Here is a 20,824-nt window from a genome sequence, read left to right as displayed (position 1 = left end):
ATCAAGAGGAAATGCAAAAAGAGAAATTTCTCGGTTACCTTCAAGCCCCGGCATGGACCGATGACGATGACGGTCGTTTACAGATCTCCCTTCAAGGTGCACAGCGATTAAAAAAGTTACGGAAATCCGAAGAGGAAGACATTGTCAGCGGTCAAGAATATGAACGCCGATTACGCCAACAGTATGTTTTCGCACCCAAGCTTCATTTTTACAATGACACGCTGACAGAGAGAATTTCAATTATTTAGGTTTGCTCGCATTTATCCACGTCCCGCTTGGGCCAAACTTCCTTCAGAAAAGAAGCTCGAATCGAAAAAACGCAAAGCAGAGGCAGGCGAGTATGAAGATTCAGATGCTTCGGACCAGTCGGACGACGATCAGTTGGACGAGGAGGAACGAATCGATTTGTTAAAGAGCACTTATGGTATCTTGGAACGACGAGGCACCCGACAATTGCTGTCGTCGAAACATATTGATATGATCCGAATGAAAAATGCAAATCAAATGGCACCTACAAAGGTAAGAGAATGGCGTGGACGGTCGATGCAGGGACAAAAAAGGTTGATATTGTCGGATTTAGGGTCCAATTATGAGTCTTGGTTTCCATCCCAACGCTCAAGTGATGATGACGGGTGGTCTCGACAAGACATTACGATTATTCCAGGTCGATGGTCGTGTGAATCCGAAAATTCAATCGATGCGCTTCAAAGATTTACCCATCTATACGGCTGCGTTTCACACCAGTGGCGATCAGATCGTATTATCAGGACGACGAAAACATTACTACATATATGATGTCCAATCGGGAGCGGTGGACAAGTGTCCCGGTATCTGGGGACGCGACGAGAAGTCACTGGAGAAATTCTCTATCAGTCCGTGTGGCAAATACATTGCTTTCCTGGGTAACAGTGGACACATCATTCTGGTCAGCTACCTTACGAAACAATGGATCGCCAATCTTAAGATGAATGGAACCGTTGTGAGTGCTGACTGGTCGTCGGACGGACGTTATTTATTCGGTATTGGATCGCTCGGTGAAGTATATCAGTGGGATGTCGGTCAACGTGAATGTGTCAAACGATGGCAAGATGACGGTAGTCTTCGACCCCACATCATCCGCGTGAGCCGGAATGACAAGTTCTTCGCCACAGGGTAAGGTTTTATCTTTTTAAATCCAAGAGCGACAGAGGTTTAACTTGCTTGGTTTAGATCTCCTTCGGGTATTGTGAATTTATACGATCAATCAGTATTACAAAGTGACATTACACGGCCGAAGCCGATCAAGGCGATCGGCAACTTGACCACGACCGTCTCCGATATCCAGTTCAATCACGATTCTCAACTAATGGCTATATCAAGTGCGCGCAAGAGGAATTCATTCAAACTTGTTCATCTACCCTCTGCCACCGTCTTTTCCAACTGGCCTACCGACCGCACTCCTCTGGGCGCGGTCACCGCCTCTGCATTTTCTCCCAACAGTGATTATCTGGCCCTTGGCAATCGTCAGGGACGTGTCGTGCTTTATGGCATCAAACATTACACATTGCAACAATAAACTCATTTTTCTACATTGGCTTTCTTGCCGCCCCACCATCCTCCAAATTGACTGTGTCCCTCGCTTGTATGCCCCGATTACTTTCTTTTTGTCAGATGCTTAACAAAAGGTTCAACAAATGACGTGAAAGAAAGCAATGAAGCTTTTATTGCTTCCCTTTTTTTTTAATCTTTGCCAATAATTGGCCTGTAATACATAGTCGTGACATACTAGAATGGATGAAAAAAGATTAGCCCCATGTTTTTCACAGATCAATCTCGAAACTCACCTTTTTCCGGTATCGTGTGGTTGTGGAAAGCGCCATGACATTATCTTTGATGGAGCATGCATAGAGATGGTTGAGGGTGACATGATTCGGCTCGGGTAAAACCGAGTTGTCTTCTTCACTGAGGGCTTGGGAGTTGAGTAATACTTTTTCCAGGTGCGGTGGGAGCGCAGGCGGTTGAGCATGACGTCGATCCCATTCCATGGCAGCGCGCTGGGCAGCATTGACGCTGTCGGCGGACGACATGGTAGAGGCAAATGCTAACAGCTCATCGGGGATTCGTGATGTGTATTCTTCAGTTGGTGTAGAAGCGCCAGATCCTATTCGAAAATTCATATGTTAAAAGTCTTGCAATTTTGGGGTTCCAGCACAATACTATTGTCTTACCAGACCCTTCTTCTGTCGCGTTGCAAAGATCTCCGTCCACCTCTTCATCTTCCACTTGAAGATAGTTGACCAAATTGCCTTCCGGATCCGTTGCCGTTTCCATATCGTTGGAACATTTCCATTCATCATCCACAATAAACTTTAACCGATGAGTCCCTGGTGGCAGATCCAGCACCGCACTAAAATCCTGCGTGCTACACAATATCCATGTTAATCTTCCTGAACCTCTGTTGCATGATTTCCAACGTTTGGTTTTTTTTATACCTTTTAACAAGCTTGATCTTGTGCTTCCAACCATTGAATGTTCCCGTTACGTATACATTTTGTCCTCCTTGTGTCCAAGTAATAATAGTCGGTACGCCTATTTCATCATGAGGGTCGGATGGATTTTTTTTTAGGAGTGAGCCGTGTGTATTGCTTCACAAAGATTCCAAGCCGATCACTGTACCTTTATTTTCAGGCTGTAGAATGCTTCTCCTCCGTGAAGAATAGGAAGACTGTGGCTGCGATAACTGGGACTGGGCCATATCATCGTCAATATCGTCTCGATTGATGCTCATGCCTCGTGTGCGATAATACGGTCCGCTAATGGAAGCTCGATGCTGTGAGGATGCAGAAGACGATAGTGAGCCCACCCATGGACTGGAACTGCCTGTACCGGAAACCCAACCGGACCGTCCGGTGGCCATGGGAACGGCCCTGGTCACAGTAGGCGCCGATGGAGCCATGGCATCGGCTTGTGAAGATGCGGGAGTGGGGGCTGAGTTGGCGATCGGCGGTGGCGAAGCCCATGATGTGGACGGTGGTGCAGAGATGGAGTTGAGATCGGAAGGTGGCATCATACCGTGACGACCACTAGCGGTACTGTCGACGGATTGGCCGTAGGCAGAAGGATCGGGCGAGGCATGCACACTGCTCGGTGAAGGTGCTTCGGCGTCGATGGGTTCGGTGACGGAGAATTGGAAAGGTTGACGTGCGCCTGCGTTCTTGTGAGGAGTAGAGGAAGTGGTTGCTGTCACGACCGTCGGTGCTGCCGTCTTTTTTTCTGGATGCGGAAGTGTGTAGTGAAAGTTGAGACTACTACTTCTACTTCGACGACGTTGACTTGACGCAGAAGCATGAGCATGATGATTATCGCTCGACGTCGTATTGCCCATAAAAGTCTGTGATTGCGGGTGAATAAAAGGTATTTTTAACAAAAAAGTCTCAAGTGCCCAGTTATTGAAAGAAGAAAGAAGAAGAAAAAAAAGCTACACTGTATTTTTTTCTTTTTCTGTTGGACTTGTTCCGTGCGAGCGTATGTGTGGAATGGGGTTTTCTTTTCGGAAAAGCGCTCAATGAAAATCATAATTGCCTTTTTTGGTAACGAGATAAAAAAAAATGACGCGCAATGTGACAAAAAAAATCATGGTTCCGTATATGTAGAATACAATAAAAAGGAGATGGAAAACAAACAGAAAGACAGGACATAAAAGAAAGAAATAAGAAGAAGAAGAAGACAAAAAGACAACTTTTTAGAGAGAGAAACATGGAGGCGTCCCTTTACTGGTGGAAATTAGTTAGTCAAAGGGCGAATCATACGGTGGGTTCGACGCCATTCATGGTCGAGTTGCCTGCCTGGGCCTTGGATTCTTTCTCCTTTTGGCTTTCCTGCTTGAGCTTCTCTTCGTACTGTAAACGAGCTTGATTTTGCCATCTGTGCTGTTCGGCAATCTCGTGTACTTTGAATCCAAAAATGCGCGGGACATAACGTTCCATGCTTTTGCTGGGAAGATAGGAAGGATGAACTTGGAACAGCATGTGCGGCATGGAGGTACCGAAATAAGCACCATCGATGGCGGCGTGTCGTGATGATTTGGGGTTATAGATATCCTCACAGCGTGGACAGTACAGTTTCACGCTTTTGGTCATTGGTATGTCGGACAGACCTACAGGTAATAATGGCTGCAGATTGCATAATACGCGTGGACACCGTCCGAATTCGGCCTTTCTAAACTTTTCCAACTAGATATCATTCAACAAAAAAGAAAAACGTTGAATATGACTTGCGTCATTTCATCCTTGCATAAGATATCATTTACCATTTTGGCCAATCCTCGAGTGGTGATGATAAATCGTGCGTGTATTAATCCGTAAAGATGACGAGCCGCTTTTTCAATCTGCTCTCGTACACGATCATCAAAGCTTTCCTCATCTTTTGGTCGTCAAAAAAAAAGAGATGAAACCAATATCAGTAACGAGAAGAAGCGACGGATGTAGTGAATAAAGCAACGCACCCAGGTTATCGGTAATCATATCCAATGCTTCTGCGTAGTATTGTTGAACTTCGCTGTTTAAGCCTGTCAAGTTGAAACGATCCAAGATATACTCTTCGTCGACTTCGCAAAAGTATTCGTTGCCTTTGATCCCCAAGAACCAGTCAATCCAGTACTTTGCGTATTCACTATCCGATCCGCTGCTCATGTCGTCCACTAAGAGAGAAAAAATAGCCGTTTCGAACAATCAGAAAAAAAAAAACCGTCGCTCTTTTTGCACCAGCAAGCTCGATAATGTACTTTTAATCCTTTTATCGCTTGCGTCAAAGATCCCGTCTTGCTGTGTTTCTTCCGTAGTTCTAAATACAAGATAAGTTTTGTTAGGGTTAAATCACTTTCCATCCGAAACCGGAACTCGTCATCAAAGCTGCTAGACCACCACTATCCCATCTTCACATTCGCTCCACCAAAAATTAGTGCCAACTTACCGCTTCACTGTGCCAAATAAAAATAAAAAAACAGATCCTCAAAAGAAGAGTGAGGAATGCTTCAGTATAGCAAGTAAGGGACGGAAAAAGGAAACTCAACCAAAAAGAAATCTGGGTGACAACCCGGAAGCCCTACACAACAGCCAAAGCCACTCGGTCACGTGAATCCCACTGTTTCCCGCTGGTCCGCTCCATGAATCCGATGGCCGCCCTTTGCCCACTGTCGATCTCCTATTTTCCCTTTTTTATTTTACTATTTATTCTACATTTTGGTAGATCGATCATCAAAAGTATTATCTCATCAACTCTTTAACTTTTGTATTCACGGACTTCAAACTTATTTTATGGAGAGCGCTTCCGGAGCCATTGTACTTCTGTTAAGGTGCCTCTTTATTTAATTTTTTAAATATGTCTAAACGAATCCATATTAGGAAATCATCAGAATGGCTCATGTGTGTCTGTTCCATCAAGTGTTGAAAACATAATAGAGGCCTACAAAATGGAGCTCCTATGATGTATCTAGAATTGTTTTATTTTTCCTTCGCGGGCGAGAAATTTACTTTCTACATGAGAATTTCACTGTGGAACGATGACTTGAGTTCTTTGTGAGGAAGAACAATGCAGTTGCGGATAATGGATTCGTCCATCACAGATACTTCTTTGCCTAGAGAATCAATTCTTTGTGAGGAACGAGTTCATCAGTCTAAATTTGGCTTTTTCGTCAAATTTACCTAAAATGGTGATGCTCTGGCTTTTAACTCCGTTCATCATCATGGCAACATTGTGATCGGCAACAGGGCTGCCCTCGACGCGTGCCCAGGCGCCGATCTTGCTATTCCATCCAATGACCGAATGAAGAATACAGCTAGCATTCTATCCATCGCAGTGTTAGGCTTTCTTTTTCACCCACCGTCGATATAAAGTATATAATCACTTACGCCAATGTGGACGTTGTCAAGAATGATGGAATTCTTGATGCGCACGCCTTTGCCAATGGTTACACGAGGACCAATGGACACATTGGGTCCGATCTTGGCCGTAGGATCGACATGGGCCGAAGGATGAATATACACTGCACCAATGATCTCGGGACCGTCGTCCTTTTGTTGAGCAAGACGATCGCTGTGCTCCTGTGCTTGCTTTTCCAAATAAGCCGCATTGGCGGGGATGGCCGAACTAAAAAAATCTACTCGTCAGTACAGAGAGGCGGCGCGCTGTCTTCCCACTTGATTCCCACTTACCCAGCTGTCTTGATCTGACGCCAGAATTTTTCAGTGACATAGACATACAATTTTCGACCTTCCGACAAGGGTCGCAAAAGATCTTGTTCCAAACGCAGACGATCATCGGACACAGTCCACAAATAATCGCTTTCTTCATGCTGACTGTCCTTTTTTCGATCAATAGCCTTCTTCATCTCACCAAAGATGGCAATGTCGAACAAATAGACACCGCACGAGATAAGATCGGAAATGAATGTCTCTGGCTTTTCCACATAATGCAGCACTTCATGTGTATCGGGCTTGGCAACCAGACAACCATATTTGGTAGCTTGTTCGCGCGGTACCTAGCATGATTTCGCAATCAACATCATCGTTCCTTGTATCCAGTGACAACCGCTCAGTGACCACTGCCACCCAAACCCACCACGGACTTACCTTGGTACTCAACATGGTGCACAGACCACGATGCTTCATGTGAGCCTCCATCATTTCATTCAAGGGGAAATTGCAAGCAATATCCACGTGCATCACAAAGATCTGTTGAGGATTGCCACGCAAAATCTCATCACGGAAATGGTACAGACCACCTGCTGTGCCAAGCGACTGATATTCACGAAGGTAACTAAAACCCAAGGAAAAGGAAAGACACAGACAAGAAACAAAACAATAAAAAAAACCATTAATAACAAAGCACACGTCATTCCGTTCTTCTTCACGCTGCATTGGGCGATGCGTCAGGCTTACCGAATGTGAAGATGAGGGAATTCGTTCGAAGCTTCGTCAATGAAACGAGAGAAAACATGGTCTTCGAAAAAGCCAATAATGAGGACTTCCTTGAGGCCGTTGACTTTTGACAGAGCGGCTAAATGGTGGGAGATGATGGGCGCGCCAGCCACAGGGAAGAGGGGTTTAGGTACATCGAGGGACAAGGGTCTGAAACGGGTGGCTCTGGAAGGCCCACCCACGAGAATAATAGCTTTGTATTGAGACATGATGGCGATGACAGAAGAGAAAAAGAAACTAAAGTAAAATAGTGTCGCTCGAGTCTGGCTGAACCTCATTAATCGAAACTGAGCCAGGCCCCGCTTCAGGCTTCCTGATTGGACCAAAAAAAGTTGGTGCTTTTCCCAATATGGTGGTTTTCCCTGATTTTTGCTGTGAAAAACGGATGGCCAGTTGCTGAAATGAAAAACAATGCATAAGTTGGTGGAACGCTTATTCTTCTCTTTCACTTCTTCATCACAATGAGCAGAGTAGAGAACGAACCACGCATTTCTCAAATCCTTCCTACCGTCAAATGCAGTGATTGTGGTCGTGACGTCCACATTCATCGTCTAGGTGATCATCTCTGCAGCAGCATGCCACCCGTGCCTGCTCTTCCTATCTTACCAGGTGAGCGCCCTTTTTTTTTCTTCTCCACCTGTTTTCACACCAATCCAATCCATTGCAATATGTACCTATCCATGTTGGCTATTTTTTTATTCCATCAATTCATGGTAAGCCGCAATTTTCTGGAGGAAATGGAAAAATAGGTTCACGTAGTCTAACCCTTTTTGTTTTGCTCTGTCTTTCCAGAGACCTACTTATTTCATGACGACTGTTGGAAGCTTTTTGAATTTTATTATCTCACGCTTTGATTTCCCTCCTTCTTTTTTATATGTCCCTACTTACACCTATTTTTTGGATTTTTTTTTTGGATGGCCTTTCGATTCTGCCGCCGCCATTATCGATATTGTTCAATGATCGTTCCCAGACAAATATAAAGCTTTACCACCGAAATCTAAATCGCCATTAACACCGCTGCAGAGTCCTGGAGAGTATGATCTCAAAACTTCAGGCCCCATCCCGTCTCCTTATTACAGTCCTACACGCGATCTCCGACGACCGTCAATTAATGACGAGGAGCGGTCTCCATTCAGCAGCTATCGTGACGATACGCGTAAACCGTATGGATCGCATTACGACGAAGACGACGATGGATTCTATGATCGTTCCTACCCTCCTTCTCGTCGACCGCAAACCCCAAACTCCCTCAACCCATCCACCCAATACCCTCGTAAAAACAGTACCTCACCTGCCCCGTCCGACTCGAGGTTCGACGATTACGCTCCTTCGAGCCCACTACGGTAAATGAACAGACTAAAATCCATCCATGATGCCTTCTGCTTTACTCAAATGAAAAATGTCAGCTTCTTACTCTTTGTTTTCCATCTTCTAGCAACAGTCCTGGACGCACGTACTTTTCTTCCAATAGAGGTAACCAAAAAAAAAAGAAGCTTTTTTTTTCCACTTTAGCCAATGAGCGGTGAAAAAAAAAGAAAAATGATGAGTGATGATAAAAAAAAAAAGGGTTTCACTGGAATATTGCCATATAAAGACACGATGCTGAGCTCAGGGACCAAATACATCTTCTTGACATCTCTAATATGCCCTCTTATTATTATTGTTATTGCCATGATCACCAGATTTCCAGCCACGAAAAGATTCCCTGGGGAATGCGACGAAACCTAAAACAGATGCCTTGGATACGTTGATGGCGGATCTGATGGTGAGTATGAACGAAGAAGATTACATCTCCCCACGTCCCATGGACCATGAATGCGCGGCCTGTGGAGAAGAATTCGATTACCGAGACGATGTAACCAAAGCGGGTCAAAAGGTAAGGGGGAAAATTACCATTTGTGTTCAAATAGAACTGAATTTTTGATCATGGATCCAGTGCTACCACAAATCATGTTTTGTCTGTCGCTTGTGTCGCGTTCCATTGGATCCTCGTCGTGGTTCGTACCACGAACACCAAGGCAAATTATATTGTGAGGCGGATTATAACGTTGTCACCCATCGTGTTTCATGTGCTTCTTGGTAGGTTTGGTGTTCCATTTTTTTTTCTCAAAAAAAAAAAAGGTTATATTTTCCGTCTCCTTTTTTATGCTCATTGTCTGAGTGATTTTCTATTTTTATACCTATTTACGGTGATGATCGGGGTCTCAACTTGTCTTTATTGAACCTTACTTAGTGATCGCCCTATTTTGCCGAACACCGTCCCTCTGAAAGCCCTCGGCAAAGTTTACCATCCCGGCCATCTGCAGTGTTCCCACTGCCTGGAACCAGTACTTGAAGATGGGTTCAAAGAACATCGGGGTCGCGTTTACTGCCGCAGCGACTTTAAAAAGCTATTTTTGCCAAAATGTCGAGGTTGTCACTTGCCAGTGGAAAAAGAAGCCGTCTCTGCCATGGACGGCAAATTGCAAGGAAAGTGGCACCTGGAGTGTTTTGGATGCCACGTAAGTTGCACTTAATATACACGTGAAACAGGCGGTACTGATCTGGATGGCGTTCTTCTTATTAGACGTGTCGGCAACCGTTCCCGGACAACACATTTTACGTGTTTGACAATGCGCCCTATTGCAAGCGGCATTACCATCAGTTAAATAATTCACTGTGTAGGACATGTGATGAGCCAATTGAGGGTCCTTGTGCACAAACCATTGAAGGTTGGCGATTCCATCCTGCCTGTTTCCGATGTTATGTAAGTTTTTGTTTCGGCCAACGGTGAGCTTTTTTGATTGGCGATCATTGATCCAATCGTGTTTTAGGTCTGCCGATGTGCGATCAGCGATATTTACTACATGTTTGAACGCCACATTTACTGTGAAGTCCACATCCGACAATTACAACAGCGACAGCATAACATCCGTGCTGAAAAGCGACGAACTCAATTTGGCCAAATTTGATCATGAATTGGACGTCCAAAAAAGAAAAATGTATCTCCCCCTCCCCCGCAAAACAAAAAGAAGATAATGTCATGTCTTGTTTATTCGAAATGATTTCGTTTCATTTATCTATTAGCCTAATGTAAAATCTATATAAAATAGAAAACGTAGTATTATTTGACTTGGTATTCAGTGGTTTTATATCCAAGGGGAGAATGATGCGGTGGTGGACATGGGTGACTATGGCCAAAAAAAAAGTTGAATGATTGGAGGATCCACCGTTTTTTAATTGACGCCAACGTGATCGAATGCGAACCACCATACGAAGAAGGCAATGAGGATGGCAAGAATGATGGCAATGCCCAAACAGCACCATTTTTTCTACAAGATGATATAAGGATCAAAGTCAAGCATATAAAGAGGTGGACTCAAAACAACTTACGGCACGTGTTTTCTTTGCGCTCACAATAGCGTGCGCAATATCCTTATTGCCTTGTTCTAAATCGACAACGGCGCTTTCGGTATGCATTTCAATCTGTTTGATGGTTTCACCTTGACTCTCGACGAGCATTTGCATATCAACGAACAGTTGATGCAGTTCCTAAAAATGAGGGTTTCACAAAATGAACTAAGATGGTTGATTTGCATATACAACAGCCCATGCAGATCCTTACAAGAATGGTTTTCTCAATCTTTTTGATATCATCATGTCGCGATTGCACTTCACTGAGAACAGCACGTGCCTGCCCCGACCGATTTGAGTGCATCAACTAAACCCATGGTGGCATTCAGTTAGCCCATTTTTATCACGCCGTGAAGTATGATGAAATGATTTACCGATTGAGCGAAAATTTGTGGCGCTTCATCACTGTCAAGGGTTCTTTCTATTTCGTCTGATGTAGCATCTGGTTTCACTAGACGAAAGAAAACAAAAGAACAATCACAATATCGGATCAGTCAAGGTATGATATTGAATTAAATAATAAGAGAAAGAAAAAAAGGGGGAGGGAAGGGAGGGGAATTGCATTCGATGGTTTACCGATACGAATTTGACGTTCCACACGTTGTCTGTATTTCTGTTGATAGGTACGTTCAATGTCTTGGTAATGTTGAATGGTTTCCATGAAGCGTTTTTTCAGGGCGGCATGTTGTGTTTTTCGCATAGGCAAATCGCCTGTGGTGGAGGGCAAACGAGCATTGCTTAGCTCCATTGCCTTGATCCGTTTTTTCGCTTCGTTATTAAGCTTAGCGGTTTGACTCACGAGTAGTTCCAGCCGTCGTGAGTTTTCGGCCGTCTGCTCCTCACTAAAATTGGTCAGTGAAATACTGTGCAATTCCTCGATATCCGAGATATTCTGATTGATTCTTTTGTTCAATTCTTTGATCTCCTCCACCTGCAAGGTTTGGCAGAGACAAGGAATAAGTAACCTATCATGCAATCTGGTTGCTCGGGTGTTTGGGTGCTCTGATATTACCTCGGTGAAAAAGGCTTCAGTGGAAACCAATCCGTCTCCGTGGATCTGCTGCATCTCGATTTGTTCTTTTCCGCTGGTATGACGATCGCCACGGACGGAGTGATTGTAGGCGGGAGACGGAGGAGCGGGTGGCCGGTAAGTGGTGTCGTCGTATCGTGCCGACCGCTGACCAGCAGAAGGTGAAGCACGATAGGATGAAGGCGCATTAGGAAGAGGAGGCGGCATATCATAATCGTCACTAAGCAGGATTTTCATTTTTTTTAACTGTCTTGAGAAATCCGTCATACGATATTTTTTTTCGTGTGGATCTACCTCAAACGACTGTATATATTTAGTACTTTATCGATTTGATCAATATTAAATGAACAAGAGAACTATCTACTTACTCATAACCTTTCTCGTTATTGACACCCTGATATCATTCAAAGGACAAAGACCCATAACAAGACCCACAAAAACCGCAATGATAAATGATCGGCTTTTCAATGCATTATATTTTTTTTTTCCGGCTTACCCGCAGTTCCGCCAGACGATCGCGGCTCATAGTGAATCGTGAATTGGCCATTGTGAAAGGAGAGGACTGGAAATGGAGATGATGAAAGGAATGAAGCGAGATGAAAGGAGGGTGCGGAAATGAAAAATGGCTAGAAGAGAAAAGAAAATAAAAATAAAGGAACGGATAGCTGATTTAGTGAATGATTTTCGGTTCTTGTGTTGCATTGGATGGATTAGGTTGCACAACCATAATTAACGTAGTCTGCTGTGAACCGAGGAGAATGGCCCGTCGCACATGCTCCTTGTTGACATGTTTGGGTAATGATACCGCGATCCTAAAAGCGCTAAAAAAGCTTACTGCTCAGAATGACCATGATGACGATAATAAATGGTGGTGTCAAAAAAAATACAAGAATAAAGGGATTCGCGGGTCTCCCTGAAAACCACTTGTGCACATTGCACGTCTATTAACATAAGGAGACCAGCTATTTTCGACCGCCAAATTAGGGAGAAGGAGAAAACAACAACAAGCACCTTGATACATGGATCAGTTGGTCATCTTTTTATTAATTGCCACCCTTCTTCTTCTTTTCCTCTACGATATCAATGTTATCCTCGGGTACCTATATCGACCGTCCAATCAGTTTCCTAGGCTATTCCCATATCGATGCATTTGGATGACTTACCTGAGACCAGTTGGCAAGAATAAGATCGAATAACTCGTCCGAGAAATCACCCTGAACAACAATTTCATCCTGATTCTGGTTGTTCTTGGCGACTGAGGAACCACATGCAAATTTGTTGGCAAACATTTTTGCCGCCTTTTTCAAATCGACATCTAAAAGCAACATTATTTGCGTCAGTTAACCTTGATCGGCAGAACAAAAAAGAGTGGCAGGCCATCCCCAATCGTACCGAAAATATCCAAACCGTGAATGGTGGTAACACATTTTCTCTTTGTTCTTTCCACGCGCTTGATAATCACACGAGATGACTAGACAACAACATCAGTGATTTCCCTGTCAACCGCTTCACCACTGTATATTTGGTTTTTTTTGTACCATCTTTTTCTTATTTTCACGTTCCAGTTTAGCTTCCAATTTGGCCGACTTGTCCTTGACCAGTGTACGGTCCGATCGCTTTTCACCGGACGCATCCTCCAGAGAAACTTTTTCGACGCCTTGGCCGACATCTATCACAATCAAAATACTTGTTTAGGATTCGATTCTCCTCTCACTGTCCACTGGAATCTCAATTGAACTGCATCATGTCACCTTGCACGCTGTACATGTCATCGTACACGTCTTCATGGTGGAGTTTAAGCCACTCTTTGCATTTTTCTTGTGTGCCGCTAAATTCGCAGTACTATGGAAGAGTTAGATGCAATGATTTGCCTGTTTTCACTAGATTCAAACTGCACCTCTGGGGGCATTGAGCAAACTATGTGTAAAAAAAGAACCCAAGTCATTGAGTGATTCAAGTCGGAAGAGTGTATTATCACGTGAAAACTTACTGCCACAATATAACATTTTTCGTGGTTCCATGGCGCTGCTGTCTCAATGGAGTTATTGATTGATTGTCAAGAATCAATAAATAAAAATATGGAGCCAACGTAGGGTTAGTGCAAAAATGCCAATACCCACCGTGCTCGAAAAAGAAACCTCAATTTCCACGACGAATCAGCAGTCATGCCCGCCCTCTCTTTTTTTTGTTTTGGAACTCCCTCTGTCATGCCACTGCCTGCATTTCCTTTTTTTCTTCTTTTCACTTTGTAATATTCTCATTAGGAACACGTATCTTTTATATCGGTGTGCTTTGTGCGTTGTGCGGGTGTGTATATATTTATATATTAGTATTATGGTGGGAGTGTTCAGTAGCGGATCCATTTAAGCTTTCATGGGTGTTTCTGCTGCTACAGGTAAACCAAACTCATCCAATTGCACGTCCTGTTGCTGTAAAGTAGAATAACACTTAGTTACACGTCACTGACCAACGCAGATTACTAGAGGATTATGCTTACTTGTTTGGGATCTGTCTCTGCGGCCTTGGGTAAAGCCTCGGTATCGTCTTGTAAGTAAGAGGGCATTTCCTCCTCCTCGAACGCCAACTCGTCACCCAAAGCGTCCAGTTCTATTATCAATGGGTGAGTCACTATTCGTATCATACCACATCATTATTTTCCAGGTATACCAGCTTCCAGATCTTCTTCGTCCACATCATCAGGCAAATTATACGATCGTCCTAGCGTCTCCTGCACTTCGTTGGCCTGCTCCAGCAGATCTTCCATTTCATCCTGTAGTTGCTGTGAAAGAATTGTCAGATATCATTAAAATGAAAAAAAAAATTGCAAGTCGGAGGAGCCTTACGTCAATCTTGTCCAAGTTGACATTCTTGTACTGTTTCTTCAATTCCTTGTTCGCAACCTGCATAGCATCCACGGTCGCCATCACATTGCGGAGATTCTCGGTTGTCATTTGCGCTTGTTCCATATTGAATGACTGTTGCTGGAGGTTGTCCCGTTGAGCTTCGCAGCTAAATTGAAAACACCCGTCAATTCCATGGCAAAACTCCTTGGCTGAAAAAAAAAGTCAGTCGCTTACAGTTTTCGCTGCTTCAGAATCCGTAACGCTTTTTGCTGCACCGCTTTCTAATATGAGACTCAGCAGTGAGTGACCAAAATCCACTTCACGGCAGGGCTCCCGAAAATAAAAGTATTTGACGAGTCTACCTTGGCAGGCCCTTCTCTCATTTTCTTCATTTGATCACGGTATCGTGTTAGCTCTGCATCGTACTTTCGAATTTTGACTTCGATAGCGTCGGTCCGCAGATCGGTCTATGGGAAGCGACCGGGTTGAGTCTCGATGAGTATGGTTCACTTGACTGGTTCCCTACAGTATATTATATCTAGATTAAAGATATGCTTACCGACGAAATAGCGTCATTGAGTGTAGGTTTGGCGGTCTTTTTTCCAGAACCAAAGAGCCTGTTCATTATAAAAAGAGAGTGGTTGGGAATAGGTTCGCTTGGTCAAGCCAAAAGAAGAGCTGCAACAGCTGGCGGAGTTCAAGATGCTTGGCATGCCCCGCCGCATTTCGTAGTCACGCGCACAACTGCACTGCGGCAGATTCAGTCAAATATGATTCGTGCCATATGAACGCACTTCTTTTTTTTCCCTCTTACTTCTTGTGCAAGAAAAAAAGGGTTTATTTTAGCACTTGTTCTCGCTGCCTTTTTCCCGCTTTCTTTAGTTCATGTCTTTCGATTCTGATTCTTATCTCCTCGAGCATACGCAGTACACACAATCACCAGAAGCAGCACAACACTCTATTGATTCCCAGTCTAATAATTCTTCTACTTCTCACCAATATGGCGCTCACAACCACGCTTCCTCTCTCGAGCTTTCATCGTCGCAAGTCAACCTTGCTTCCAGAAAAGGCAAAAAGAGACATCTCCCCAAAGTGGATCCAACGTAAGTTGTGATTGTGGCCAAACCGATGAACCAGGATCTCTATGCTCACATTACGCTTGAAATTTTCATAAAACAGATTACCATGCTACGTTAATCAGCTCTCGGTAGAACTGATCACGCATATCTTTGCTCTTCTCGATCCAATGACATTGACCGAGATTGCAAGAGTGTGTCACTACTGGCGTCGCGTGGTCACCGACGAAAGCTGCTGTAAGTATTTGTATTTGTATTTGTGAGCGTTTGGACCCATCCACTGAATACCGTCCTTAGGGAGAGACGCATTTCTGGCGTACTTTGGCATGCTTCCTTACAAACGCTCCATGCTCAACAGCTGGAAATCCGAATACATTTTCCGTAGTCATCTCATTCGGTAGGTTATGCCGCAGCAACCTGGGTTTCACTGAAACAGGATTACCAACGCATTTGGCATGGCATTAGGAAATGGGAGAAAGGAAGAGGCGCTATCCTTCGATTCAGCCCAAAGATCGGTTCCTTGGATACCATGTTTGTTGATTTCGATCATGCTTCCATGGTGGCCGCCAGTGCGGAACAGGGATTAGCTGTACGGTGCAATCCTACCACAGGAAAATTGGACAAACAATTGCTTTTCAGCACCGATGATAATGTTCCTCTAGGCGTTAATGCGCTGAAAATGAACAGGTAAGCTATTGATCGACGACTCGGGAATTTTGTGTCAGTGATTGACGGAGGCATTGCGTGTAGTCACCGTATCTTGTGGGGTTTCAATGCTGGATTCATCACCATGTCCACTTGCCGAAAAATGTATACCGGAAGGCAGCTAAGGGTGTTTTCTCAGTTTCATCATGGCCCAGTCACCGCGCTTGCTCTTCCTTCATTTTCCGATCATTCGATCCTTAGTGCTGGTGAGGACAGCGTCATCAAGATCTGGGACACTCGCACTGCCACATCCATTGTGAACTTGAACGGTAATTTGTTAATTTCAGATGGTACAAAAGAAAACAGGGTTGTCTTACGTCCTCTTTCGCATTAGGTGTTGCGTCCAAACCGGTGTGTCTAAACGTCAGTCCTACGTATGTCATTGCAGGCTATGCGAATGGGGATATTGTCGTGTGGGACATTGAATTGGAAAAGGAAGTTGAGCGATTTGCCGACCGTCTTGAAGAAGCGTACCAGGATGTTGTCACTGTTCGAGCGACACAGCAAAATCCATCGTTTGAACGCCGAGTGATTTCGGCTCCGGGAAGTCATGCCTCGGTAACCTGTATCAAGGACGATCCAGCCTCTAGCGTAGTGATTGTCAGTTATGAGAATACGCGTTCGGTTTACAAGTATGATATCAAGACGGGTCGACTCTTGGCCACTTTTGGCCACGGACACACGGTCGGGACTGTTTCATGCATGAAATGGGACATGGCACCTCCAAAGGAAACCGGTTCATTGAAGCCGTATTCGAAGCCAATGGCGGCAAGGATTAAACGTCAAGGCTCAACCTCCAGTTTTTCCGCGCCATCCATCTCGCCATCATCATCAGCAAGTAAGCCGTCCTATCGAAACAAACGATTGCTCGTGACAGGTGATACCGCTGGCACAATTTGTATGTGGGACGGCGATGCGGTGGCGGACAGAGGTGGCATCGTGAAACCACTCAAGACATTGTACGGCCACACGGCGGCCATCAGTGCCCTGTATGTGGATGCCTGCAAGATCGTTAGTGGCGCGTGAGTATAAAAGAAAATCATGGCCAGCCGTAAGTTGCTAATATGGGTGAATTTAATAGAGATGATGGCTGGATTCGTATTTGGGATCCCTTGACAGGGCTGAACATCAATACACTCGGAAACAAGTAAGCCTAATAAGGGATGCATATCAGAGATAAAGCACGGGAGAATTGACAATGGTGTTGTTTAGGATTGCCAAACATGCACCGGTTGATCGGTCCGATGTGAACATTATGCGAGTAAAGAATATCTGGTGTAATGATTTCCAAGGAGTGGCGACCATTGGTCACGATGTGAAATCGTGGGATTTCTCATCTGATAAACAACTGCTGGGTATGTATTATGCGTCTAGTCTCGAAAGGTAAAAGGAGAATGGCGGCTAAAATCGTTTGCGATGTTATTACAGCACGTCGTCAACTCCGTCCCAAATCAAAGAGTTCATCGACGTTGTCGGCCAACGTGAGCCAGTATGAACTTAGGCAGGAACTGAAGGAATCCAAAGCCACTTTGCAGGAAGAAAAACAAGAACGTGATCGTGCTGCTAAACTGCTTCACAAGTTAACCTTGGGCGGATTGTCAGACGAGGAAATGCTGGAGTATGCGCTGATGTTATCCAAAGAGGAAGCAGCAGAAACATTTTCGCCAGAGGAAGCATCGCGAACGACCCCTACGTTTACACAAGAAGATTACATTGACGAAAATGATCAAGATCTTGTAAACGCCTTGATTGCCAGTTTATCCGTGGACGATGCAACGGCAACCGAGCCATCATCCGCAAATACACCACCAGATGCGCCCCAAGCAGCCCCCTGTATGTCCCAAATTAGAGCTGAAAGTGCGAATACCGAGCTATCCGCGGCAGATGGGACGCTTCATGGCGGTCTATCGAGAGACGATTATATCGATGATGAAGATGACGAAGCACTGCAATATGTGTTGAGACTCAGTCGAGGTGATTTGTAATCTATTCCTTCCCTTTGCACTGCCTCATTTTCTTGTGTTTTTGTTTTTTTTGATACCTCAACAAGCTATATAATGTTTTTCTTTCTTGCTGTTGTTCTGCAAGTCATCTGATCTCAGGCTACGCCTTTTTGCATATCCCTGTAGTAAATACAATAAAAAGATTGGCATAATGCACGCTCTATTATCCGTACACAAAAATACAGCTTGACAAAATCACAAGGATAAAAAAAAATGACCATATTTGCCATGAAGAAAAAAAAGTGTGGACCAAGGTCAATGTCGTCGAAAATCTTGTAAAATGTATTGGAATGAATTGGTAGTTGTAACTGGATGACATTTGGCAAACAATAATGCGACGTGATTTCTGCTGTATGTACAAATTGAAGATCGCACCCATTGACTTTTTTTTTTGCAAATTAGCGAGCTTCGAATTGAACCACTACACAGATTGATTCATTCATACATTAGCCATATTGCTAACTAGATACTTATAATTGGCGATTTACTTACTTCTCTTTGTTCGTTTCTTATACATGATGCGGTGTCCACAGTCCTGACAACGAATAGGTTCTCTGGGCTTCAACTGATTCTCTGCGCCACAATCTGACCATTACAGAGTGAGTAACACTTGAGTTACAATCGAAATGAACCGTACGATCACACTTACCGGCACAAATATAAGTCATTGGGGGAGCAGGTTGACGGATAGCAGTGCCTTGATAACCTTCCATTATGGGTGTGGACGAGCAGAAAAGTGTCTAACAAAAAAAAAAAAAAAAAAAAAAAAGACCTCCAGCAATAAATTCTGAAAACGCTCGTAAGGTCAAAAAACACAGTCACACCACAGTGGGTTACCACCGACAAAAAAAAAAAAAGCTCCAAGTGCCTTGCACAGGGAAACTTTGCGACAATGTCTTCTTCTACCATGACGATCTTTAGCAGTCAACTAGAGACACAAATCGAGAACTTTATCTCACGACTCAAACGACGGTAATACTACCCTAGTTCCGTGGACTTTTTGGTGAACAGCTTGGTTCCTGATTTAAAGAGTTTATTTTTTTGGGCAGACAAGTGGTTGGATCGTACGAAGTGGCCAAGGAAACCGCGGCTATTCTTCGACAAATTGTATCTACTACGCGATGGCGCGATGTGGAAACTTTGTTGGATATCATTACAGTCACCGGTGGACGCTTGGCGGCTGCACAGCCCAAAGGTTTGTTGGATGAGTCTCGATTAGGAATGGCAAGCGCTCGTTTCACTGATGCAATAATGATAAATACAGAATTGGCGGTGGGCAACATTACCCGACGTGTGCTTAAAGTGATTCGTGAAGTGGCTCGTGGTGAATTGGAAACCCATATGATGGATCGCGAGGAGCGGGATGAGGAATCCGAGGACGATTTCGCCTTTTCTGACGATGACAGTTCGGCGGTACCAAGTCCTTCCAAGAATCTGTCGTCGACAAGCAGCCAAGTGGGATCAATTAATGAATCGCGTCCTCAGTTGGCCGCTCAGTCTTCCATGTTCCGATTGCTGGCCGATGCTTCGGCGGCCCGATCCGACGAATACATCGAAGCCCAAGAAAGGAAGGGCGCCTCTTACAATCTCAAGCCCTTGATTATTCAGGTCATCAATGAAGAAATCATTGCCGATTTGGAAGACGTCGAAAGAGCAAACGATAAAAGTATTCCCGGCGTTTACAAAGGAATCGCCGATCAAGCCCTGGATTACATTCACGCAAAGTAAGTTCCTAAACTTGGTCTCCCTCCCCCAACAACGTTGTACTGTGATTTTCTGATCCAAAATACGCTCTCGTTTTGCTTTTATAGCGAAGTGATTATGACTATTGGTATGTCACGTACAGTGAAAGAATTTTTATTCCGTGCCGCTGCCAAGCGAAAATTCCAGGTCATCGTTGCAGAAACCTCGCCTACGTGAGTAAAACAAAAATAGGGGATAAAGCAGGTTTTTTTTTTTTTTTTGGATGGGAGACTCATAGAATTTTTTATGTATTAACAATACCACAGATACCAAGGTCATGAAATGGCCGCTGCATTATCGGCGCGAGGTATCGACACCACCGTCATTGTTGACTCGGCCATTTTTGCAGCAATGCCTCGCGTCAACAAGGTCGTCCTTGGAGCTCACGCAGGTACGTAGAGATGCAGATCATTTGACGAGAGCGAAAGTGCCGTAGTGATGGGGGAATGGGAGGAGGATCAGTAATTAACCTGTACCGGTATACGTGTTTTATAGTTCTTGCGAATGGTGGATTGGTAGCAGTTACGGGTTCGCATTTGCTGGCAGCGACGGCGAAACATCATTCCACACCGGTGCTTGTATGTACCGCGCTTTATAAATTGTCGCCGCTGTATGCCTATGACGCCGACGCGTTCAATGTGACCGTGGCTCCCAATAGCGTGTTGGATTTCCAACAAGGCGACATTGTCGACAAAGTCGCCGTCTCCAACCCATACTACGATTATGTCGCGCCAGAATTAGTGAGTTTATTTATTCACAATTTGTAAGTCTTTCGCAATGTTTGCGCTATTTTTGGTTTTTTGGAAACGTTTGTTGACTTCCTTTTTTTCCTTCCTATTTACAGAGGATCGGCGCCACCAACTTATGTATACAGGTACCCTATTTTTTCTTTTTTCTGGCAGGAAATGATTCGATGGTTTTATCAGTGAGACTAATGGTGGGTGAATAGACTAATCAATGACAATTACGACCCGGAAGATACTACGTTGTAATATAATGACATTTGTTTTTTTTTTTCTCTTTTTCCCATATAAACTCATGATACATCAATATTGCAAACACCACAAGGGATGAA

General features: G+C 44.2%; 11 protein-coding genes across 11 annotated transcripts; 4 read left to right on the top strand and 7 right to left on the bottom strand.

The window, feature by feature from the left end:
* Window positions 1–11: 11 nt before the first annotated feature.
* Window positions 12–1,555, top strand: BYT42DRAFT_494871 (WD40-repeat-containing domain protein; the record flags this gene model as incomplete). The annotated part of the gene is made up of 4 exons (XM_051564323.1): window positions 12–181; window positions 249–519; window positions 581–1,152; window positions 1,210–1,555. 4 exons carry the CDS (start codon window positions 12–14, stop codon window positions 1,553–1,555), a joined length of 1,359 nt encoding a protein of 452 aa, XP_051424802.1.
* Window positions 1,556–1,799: 244 nt separating this feature from the next.
* Window positions 1,800–2,566, bottom strand: BYT42DRAFT_494068 (immunoglobulin E-set; the record flags this gene model as incomplete). Its single annotated transcript, XM_051564272.1, has 3 exons — window positions 1,800–2,140; window positions 2,208–2,401; window positions 2,472–2,566. Coding segments are annotated over 3 exons (630 nt in total), but the record flags the coding sequence as incomplete, so codon positions are not given.
* An 891-nt stretch (window positions 2,567–3,457) lies between these two features.
* Window positions 3,458–5,044, bottom strand: BYT42DRAFT_566814 (casein kinase II, regulatory subunit). The gene is made up of 4 exons (XM_051568025.1): window positions 4,951–5,044; window positions 4,484–4,821; window positions 4,289–4,401; window positions 3,458–4,211 (listed from the first exon to the last, which is right to left on the bottom strand). Exons 2-4 carry the CDS (start codon window positions 4,668–4,670, stop codon window positions 3,783–3,785), a joined length of 729 nt encoding a protein of 242 aa, XP_051424800.1. The 5' UTR covers window positions 4,671–4,821; window positions 4,951–5,044; the 3' UTR covers window positions 3,458–3,782.
* Window positions 5,045–5,513: 469 nt separating this feature from the next.
* BYT42DRAFT_494446 (nucleotide-diphospho-sugar transferase) lies at window positions 5,514–7,165 on the bottom strand (the record flags this gene model as incomplete). Its single annotated transcript, XM_051564299.1, has 6 exons — window positions 5,514–5,614; window positions 5,682–5,823; window positions 5,889–6,126; window positions 6,192–6,517; window positions 6,609–6,795; window positions 6,918–7,165. 6 exons carry the CDS (start codon window positions 7,163–7,165, stop codon window positions 5,514–5,516), a joined length of 1,242 nt encoding a protein of 413 aa, XP_051424799.1.
* Window positions 7,166–7,320: 155 nt separating this feature from the next.
* BYT42DRAFT_566804 (uncharacterized protein) lies at window positions 7,321–9,981 on the top strand. The gene is made up of 8 exons (XM_051568024.1): window positions 7,321–7,565; window positions 7,927–8,299; window positions 8,392–8,429; window positions 8,639–8,832; window positions 8,893–9,035; window positions 9,190–9,457; window positions 9,523–9,702; window positions 9,770–9,981. The coding sequence occupies exons 1-8, from the start codon at window positions 7,418–7,420 to the stop codon at window positions 9,905–9,907; spliced, it is 1,482 nt and encodes a 493-aa protein (XP_051424798.1). The 5' UTR covers window positions 7,321–7,417; the 3' UTR covers window positions 9,908–9,981.
* On the bottom strand, window positions 9,982–12,022 carry BYT42DRAFT_566795 (t-SNARE). The gene is made up of 9 exons (XM_051568023.1): window positions 11,876–12,022; window positions 11,748–11,773; window positions 11,674–11,682; window positions 11,362–11,599; window positions 10,926–11,280; window positions 10,724–10,800; window positions 10,561–10,656; window positions 10,329–10,487; window positions 9,982–10,267 (listed from the first exon to the last, which is right to left on the bottom strand). The coding sequence occupies exons 1-9, from the start codon at window positions 11,924–11,926 to the stop codon at window positions 10,172–10,174; spliced, it is 1,107 nt and encodes a 368-aa protein (XP_051424797.1). The 5' UTR covers window positions 11,927–12,022; the 3' UTR covers window positions 9,982–10,171.
* A 298-nt stretch (window positions 12,023–12,320) lies between these two features.
* BYT42DRAFT_566791 (mitochondrial translation initiation factor) lies at window positions 12,321–13,478 on the bottom strand. The gene is made up of 7 exons (XM_051568022.1): window positions 13,370–13,478; window positions 13,277–13,296; window positions 13,131–13,221; window positions 12,918–13,048; window positions 12,772–12,850; window positions 12,543–12,694; window positions 12,321–12,479 (listed from the first exon to the last, which is right to left on the bottom strand). The coding sequence occupies exons 1-7, from the start codon at window positions 13,398–13,400 to the stop codon at window positions 12,423–12,425; spliced, it is 561 nt and encodes a 186-aa protein (XP_051424796.1). The 5' UTR covers window positions 13,401–13,478; the 3' UTR covers window positions 12,321–12,422.
* A 71-nt stretch (window positions 13,479–13,549) lies between these two features.
* Window positions 13,550–14,977, bottom strand: BYT42DRAFT_566788 (Snf7 family). Its single transcript, XM_051568021.1, has 6 exons — window positions 14,782–14,977; window positions 14,585–14,689; window positions 14,457–14,503; window positions 14,223–14,388; window positions 13,877–14,158; window positions 13,550–13,808 (listed from the first exon to the last, which is right to left on the bottom strand). Exons 1-5 carry the CDS (start codon window positions 14,845–14,847, stop codon window positions 14,030–14,032), a joined length of 513 nt encoding a protein of 170 aa, XP_051424795.1. The 5' UTR covers window positions 14,848–14,977; the 3' UTR covers window positions 13,550–13,808; window positions 13,877–14,029.
* Window positions 14,978–15,304: 327 nt separating this feature from the next.
* BYT42DRAFT_307844 (WD40-repeat-containing domain protein) lies at window positions 15,305–18,079 on the top strand. The gene is made up of 9 exons (XM_051562952.1): window positions 15,305–15,325; window positions 15,402–15,535; window positions 15,600–15,695; window positions 15,764–15,985; window positions 16,049–16,272; window positions 16,338–17,025; window positions 17,085–17,150; window positions 17,216–17,358; window positions 17,432–18,079. The coding sequence occupies exons 3-9, from the start codon at window positions 15,625–15,627 to the stop codon at window positions 17,986–17,988; spliced, it is 1,971 nt and encodes a 656-aa protein (XP_051424794.1). The 5' UTR covers window positions 15,305–15,325; window positions 15,402–15,535; window positions 15,600–15,624; the 3' UTR covers window positions 17,989–18,079.
* A 79-nt stretch (window positions 18,080–18,158) lies between these two features.
* Window positions 18,159–18,743, bottom strand: BYT42DRAFT_566782 (DNA directed RNA polymerase). Its single transcript, XM_051568020.1, has 3 exons — window positions 18,656–18,743; window positions 18,499–18,591; window positions 18,159–18,427 (listed from the first exon to the last, which is right to left on the bottom strand). Exons 1-3 carry the CDS (start codon window positions 18,717–18,719, stop codon window positions 18,405–18,407), a joined length of 180 nt encoding a protein of 59 aa, XP_051424793.1. The 5' UTR covers window positions 18,720–18,743; the 3' UTR covers window positions 18,159–18,404.
* An 86-nt stretch (window positions 18,744–18,829) lies between these two features.
* Window positions 18,830–20,817, top strand: BYT42DRAFT_604443 (uncharacterized protein). The gene is made up of 8 exons (XM_051571101.1): window positions 18,830–18,978; window positions 19,056–19,201; window positions 19,271–19,730; window positions 19,818–19,922; window positions 20,016–20,140; window positions 20,245–20,512; window positions 20,594–20,623; window positions 20,699–20,817. The coding sequence occupies exons 1-8, from the start codon at window positions 18,899–18,901 to the stop codon at window positions 20,739–20,741; spliced, it is 1,257 nt and encodes a 418-aa protein (XP_051424792.1). The 5' UTR covers window positions 18,830–18,898; the 3' UTR covers window positions 20,742–20,817.
* Window positions 20,818–20,824: the final 7 nt, after the last annotated feature.

This window comes from Radiomyces spectabilis, assembly GCF_025331425.1.
Source record: "Radiomyces spectabilis strain NRRL 2753 chromosome Unknown BYT42scaffold_5, whole genome shotgun sequence".
In the NCBI taxonomy this organism is placed as follows: Eukaryota; Fungi; Mucoromycota; class Mucoromycetes; order Mucorales; family Radiomycetaceae; genus Radiomyces; species Radiomyces spectabilis.
Note: the sequence above shows the minus strand (reverse complement) of the source record. Positions and strands in the feature narration are given on the sequence as shown.

Bases quoted from the DNA above. Each gene is read 5' to 3' on its own strand.
- BYT42DRAFT_604443 (XM_051571101.1), top strand. From the start codon at position 18,899: ATGTCTTCTTCTACCATGACGATCTTTAGCAGTCAACTAGAGACACAA. The intron at 19,731-19,817 runs GTAAGTTCCTAA...TTGCTTTTATAG, and splicing joins CTGGATTACATTCACGCAAA to CGAAGTGATTATGACTATTG. The intron at 20,513-20,593 runs GTAAGTCTTTCG...TCCTATTTACAG, and splicing joins AGTTTATTTATTCACAATTT to AGGATCGGCGCCACCAACTT.
- BYT42DRAFT_566788 (XM_051568021.1), bottom strand. From the start codon at position 14,847: ATGAACAGGCTCTTTGGTTCTGGAAAAAAGACCGCCAAACCTACACTC. The intron at 14,389-14,456 runs GTAAGCGACTGA...TTTTCAATTTAG, and splicing joins ATTCTGAAGCAGCGAAAACT to CTGCGAAGCTCAACGGGACA. The intron at 14,159-14,222 runs GTAAGGCTCCTC...ATTCTTTCACAG, and splicing joins TCAACTTGGACAAGATTGAC to CAACTACAGGATGAAATGGA.
- BYT42DRAFT_566782 (XM_051568020.1), bottom strand. From the start codon at position 18,719: ATGGAAGGTTATCAAGGCACTGCTATCCGTCAACCTGCTCCCCCAATG. The intron at 18,592-18,655 runs GTAAGTGTGATC...TGTAATGGTCAG, and splicing joins AATGACTTATATTTGTGCCG to ATTGTGGCGCAGAGAATCAG. The intron at 18,428-18,498 runs GTAAGTAAATCG...CAATCTGTGTAG, and splicing joins TAAGAAACGAACAAAGAGAA to TGGTTCAATTCGAAGCTCGC.
- BYT42DRAFT_566791 (XM_051568022.1), bottom strand. From the start codon at position 13,400: ATGGAACCACGAAAAATGTTATATTGTGGCA. The intron at 13,297-13,369 runs GTAAGTTTTCAC...TTTTACACATAG, and splicing joins AAAAATGTTATATTGTGGCA to TTTGCTCAATGCCCCCAGAG. The intron at 12,695-12,771 runs GTACGATTGGGG...TGTTGCTTTTAG, and splicing joins TCACGGTTTGGATATTTTCG to ATGTCGATTTGAAAAAGGCG.
- BYT42DRAFT_566814 (XM_051568025.1), bottom strand. From the start codon at position 4,670: ATGAGCAGCGGATCGGATAGTGAATACGCAAAGTACTGGATTGACTGG. The intron at 4,402-4,483 runs GTGCGTTGCTTT...GACGACCAAAAG, and splicing joins TATGATTACCGATAACCTGG to ATGAGGAAAGCTTTGATGAT. The intron at 4,212-4,288 runs GTAAATGATATC...AATGATATCTAG, and splicing joins CTCGAGGATTGGCCAAAATG to TTGGAAAAGTTTAGAAAGGC.
- BYT42DRAFT_566795 (XM_051568023.1), bottom strand. From the start codon at position 11,926: ATGGCCAATTCACGATTCACTATGAGCCGCGATCGTCTGGCGGAACTG. The intron at 11,774-11,875 runs GTAAGCCGGAAA...GAATGATATCAG, and splicing joins ATCGTCTGGCGGAACTGCGG to GGTGTCAATAACGAGAAAGG. The intron at 10,801-10,925 runs GTAAACCATCGA...TCTTTCGTCTAG, and splicing joins GGAACGTCAAATTCGTATCG to TGAAACCAGATGCTACATCA.
- BYT42DRAFT_566804 (XM_051568024.1), top strand. From the start codon at position 7,418: ATGAGCAGAGTAGAGAACGAACCACGCATTTCTCAAATCCTTCCTACC. The intron at 8,300-8,391 runs GTAAATGAACAG...TCCATCTTCTAG, and splicing joins GCTCCTTCGAGCCCACTACG to CAACAGTCCTGGACGCACGT. The intron at 8,833-8,892 runs GTAAGGGGGAAA...TCATGGATCCAG, and splicing joins TAACCAAAGCGGGTCAAAAG to TGCTACCACAAATCATGTTT.
- BYT42DRAFT_307844 (XM_051562952.1), top strand. From the start codon at position 15,625: ATGCTTCCTTACAAACGCTCCATGCTCAACAGCTGGAAATCCGAATAC. The intron at 17,026-17,084 runs GTGAGTATAAAA...TGAATTTAATAG, and splicing joins TGCAAGATCGTTAGTGGCGC to AGATGATGGCTGGATTCGTA. The intron at 17,151-17,215 runs GTAAGCCTAATA...GGTGTTGTTTAG, and splicing joins ATCAATACACTCGGAAACAA to GATTGCCAAACATGCACCGG.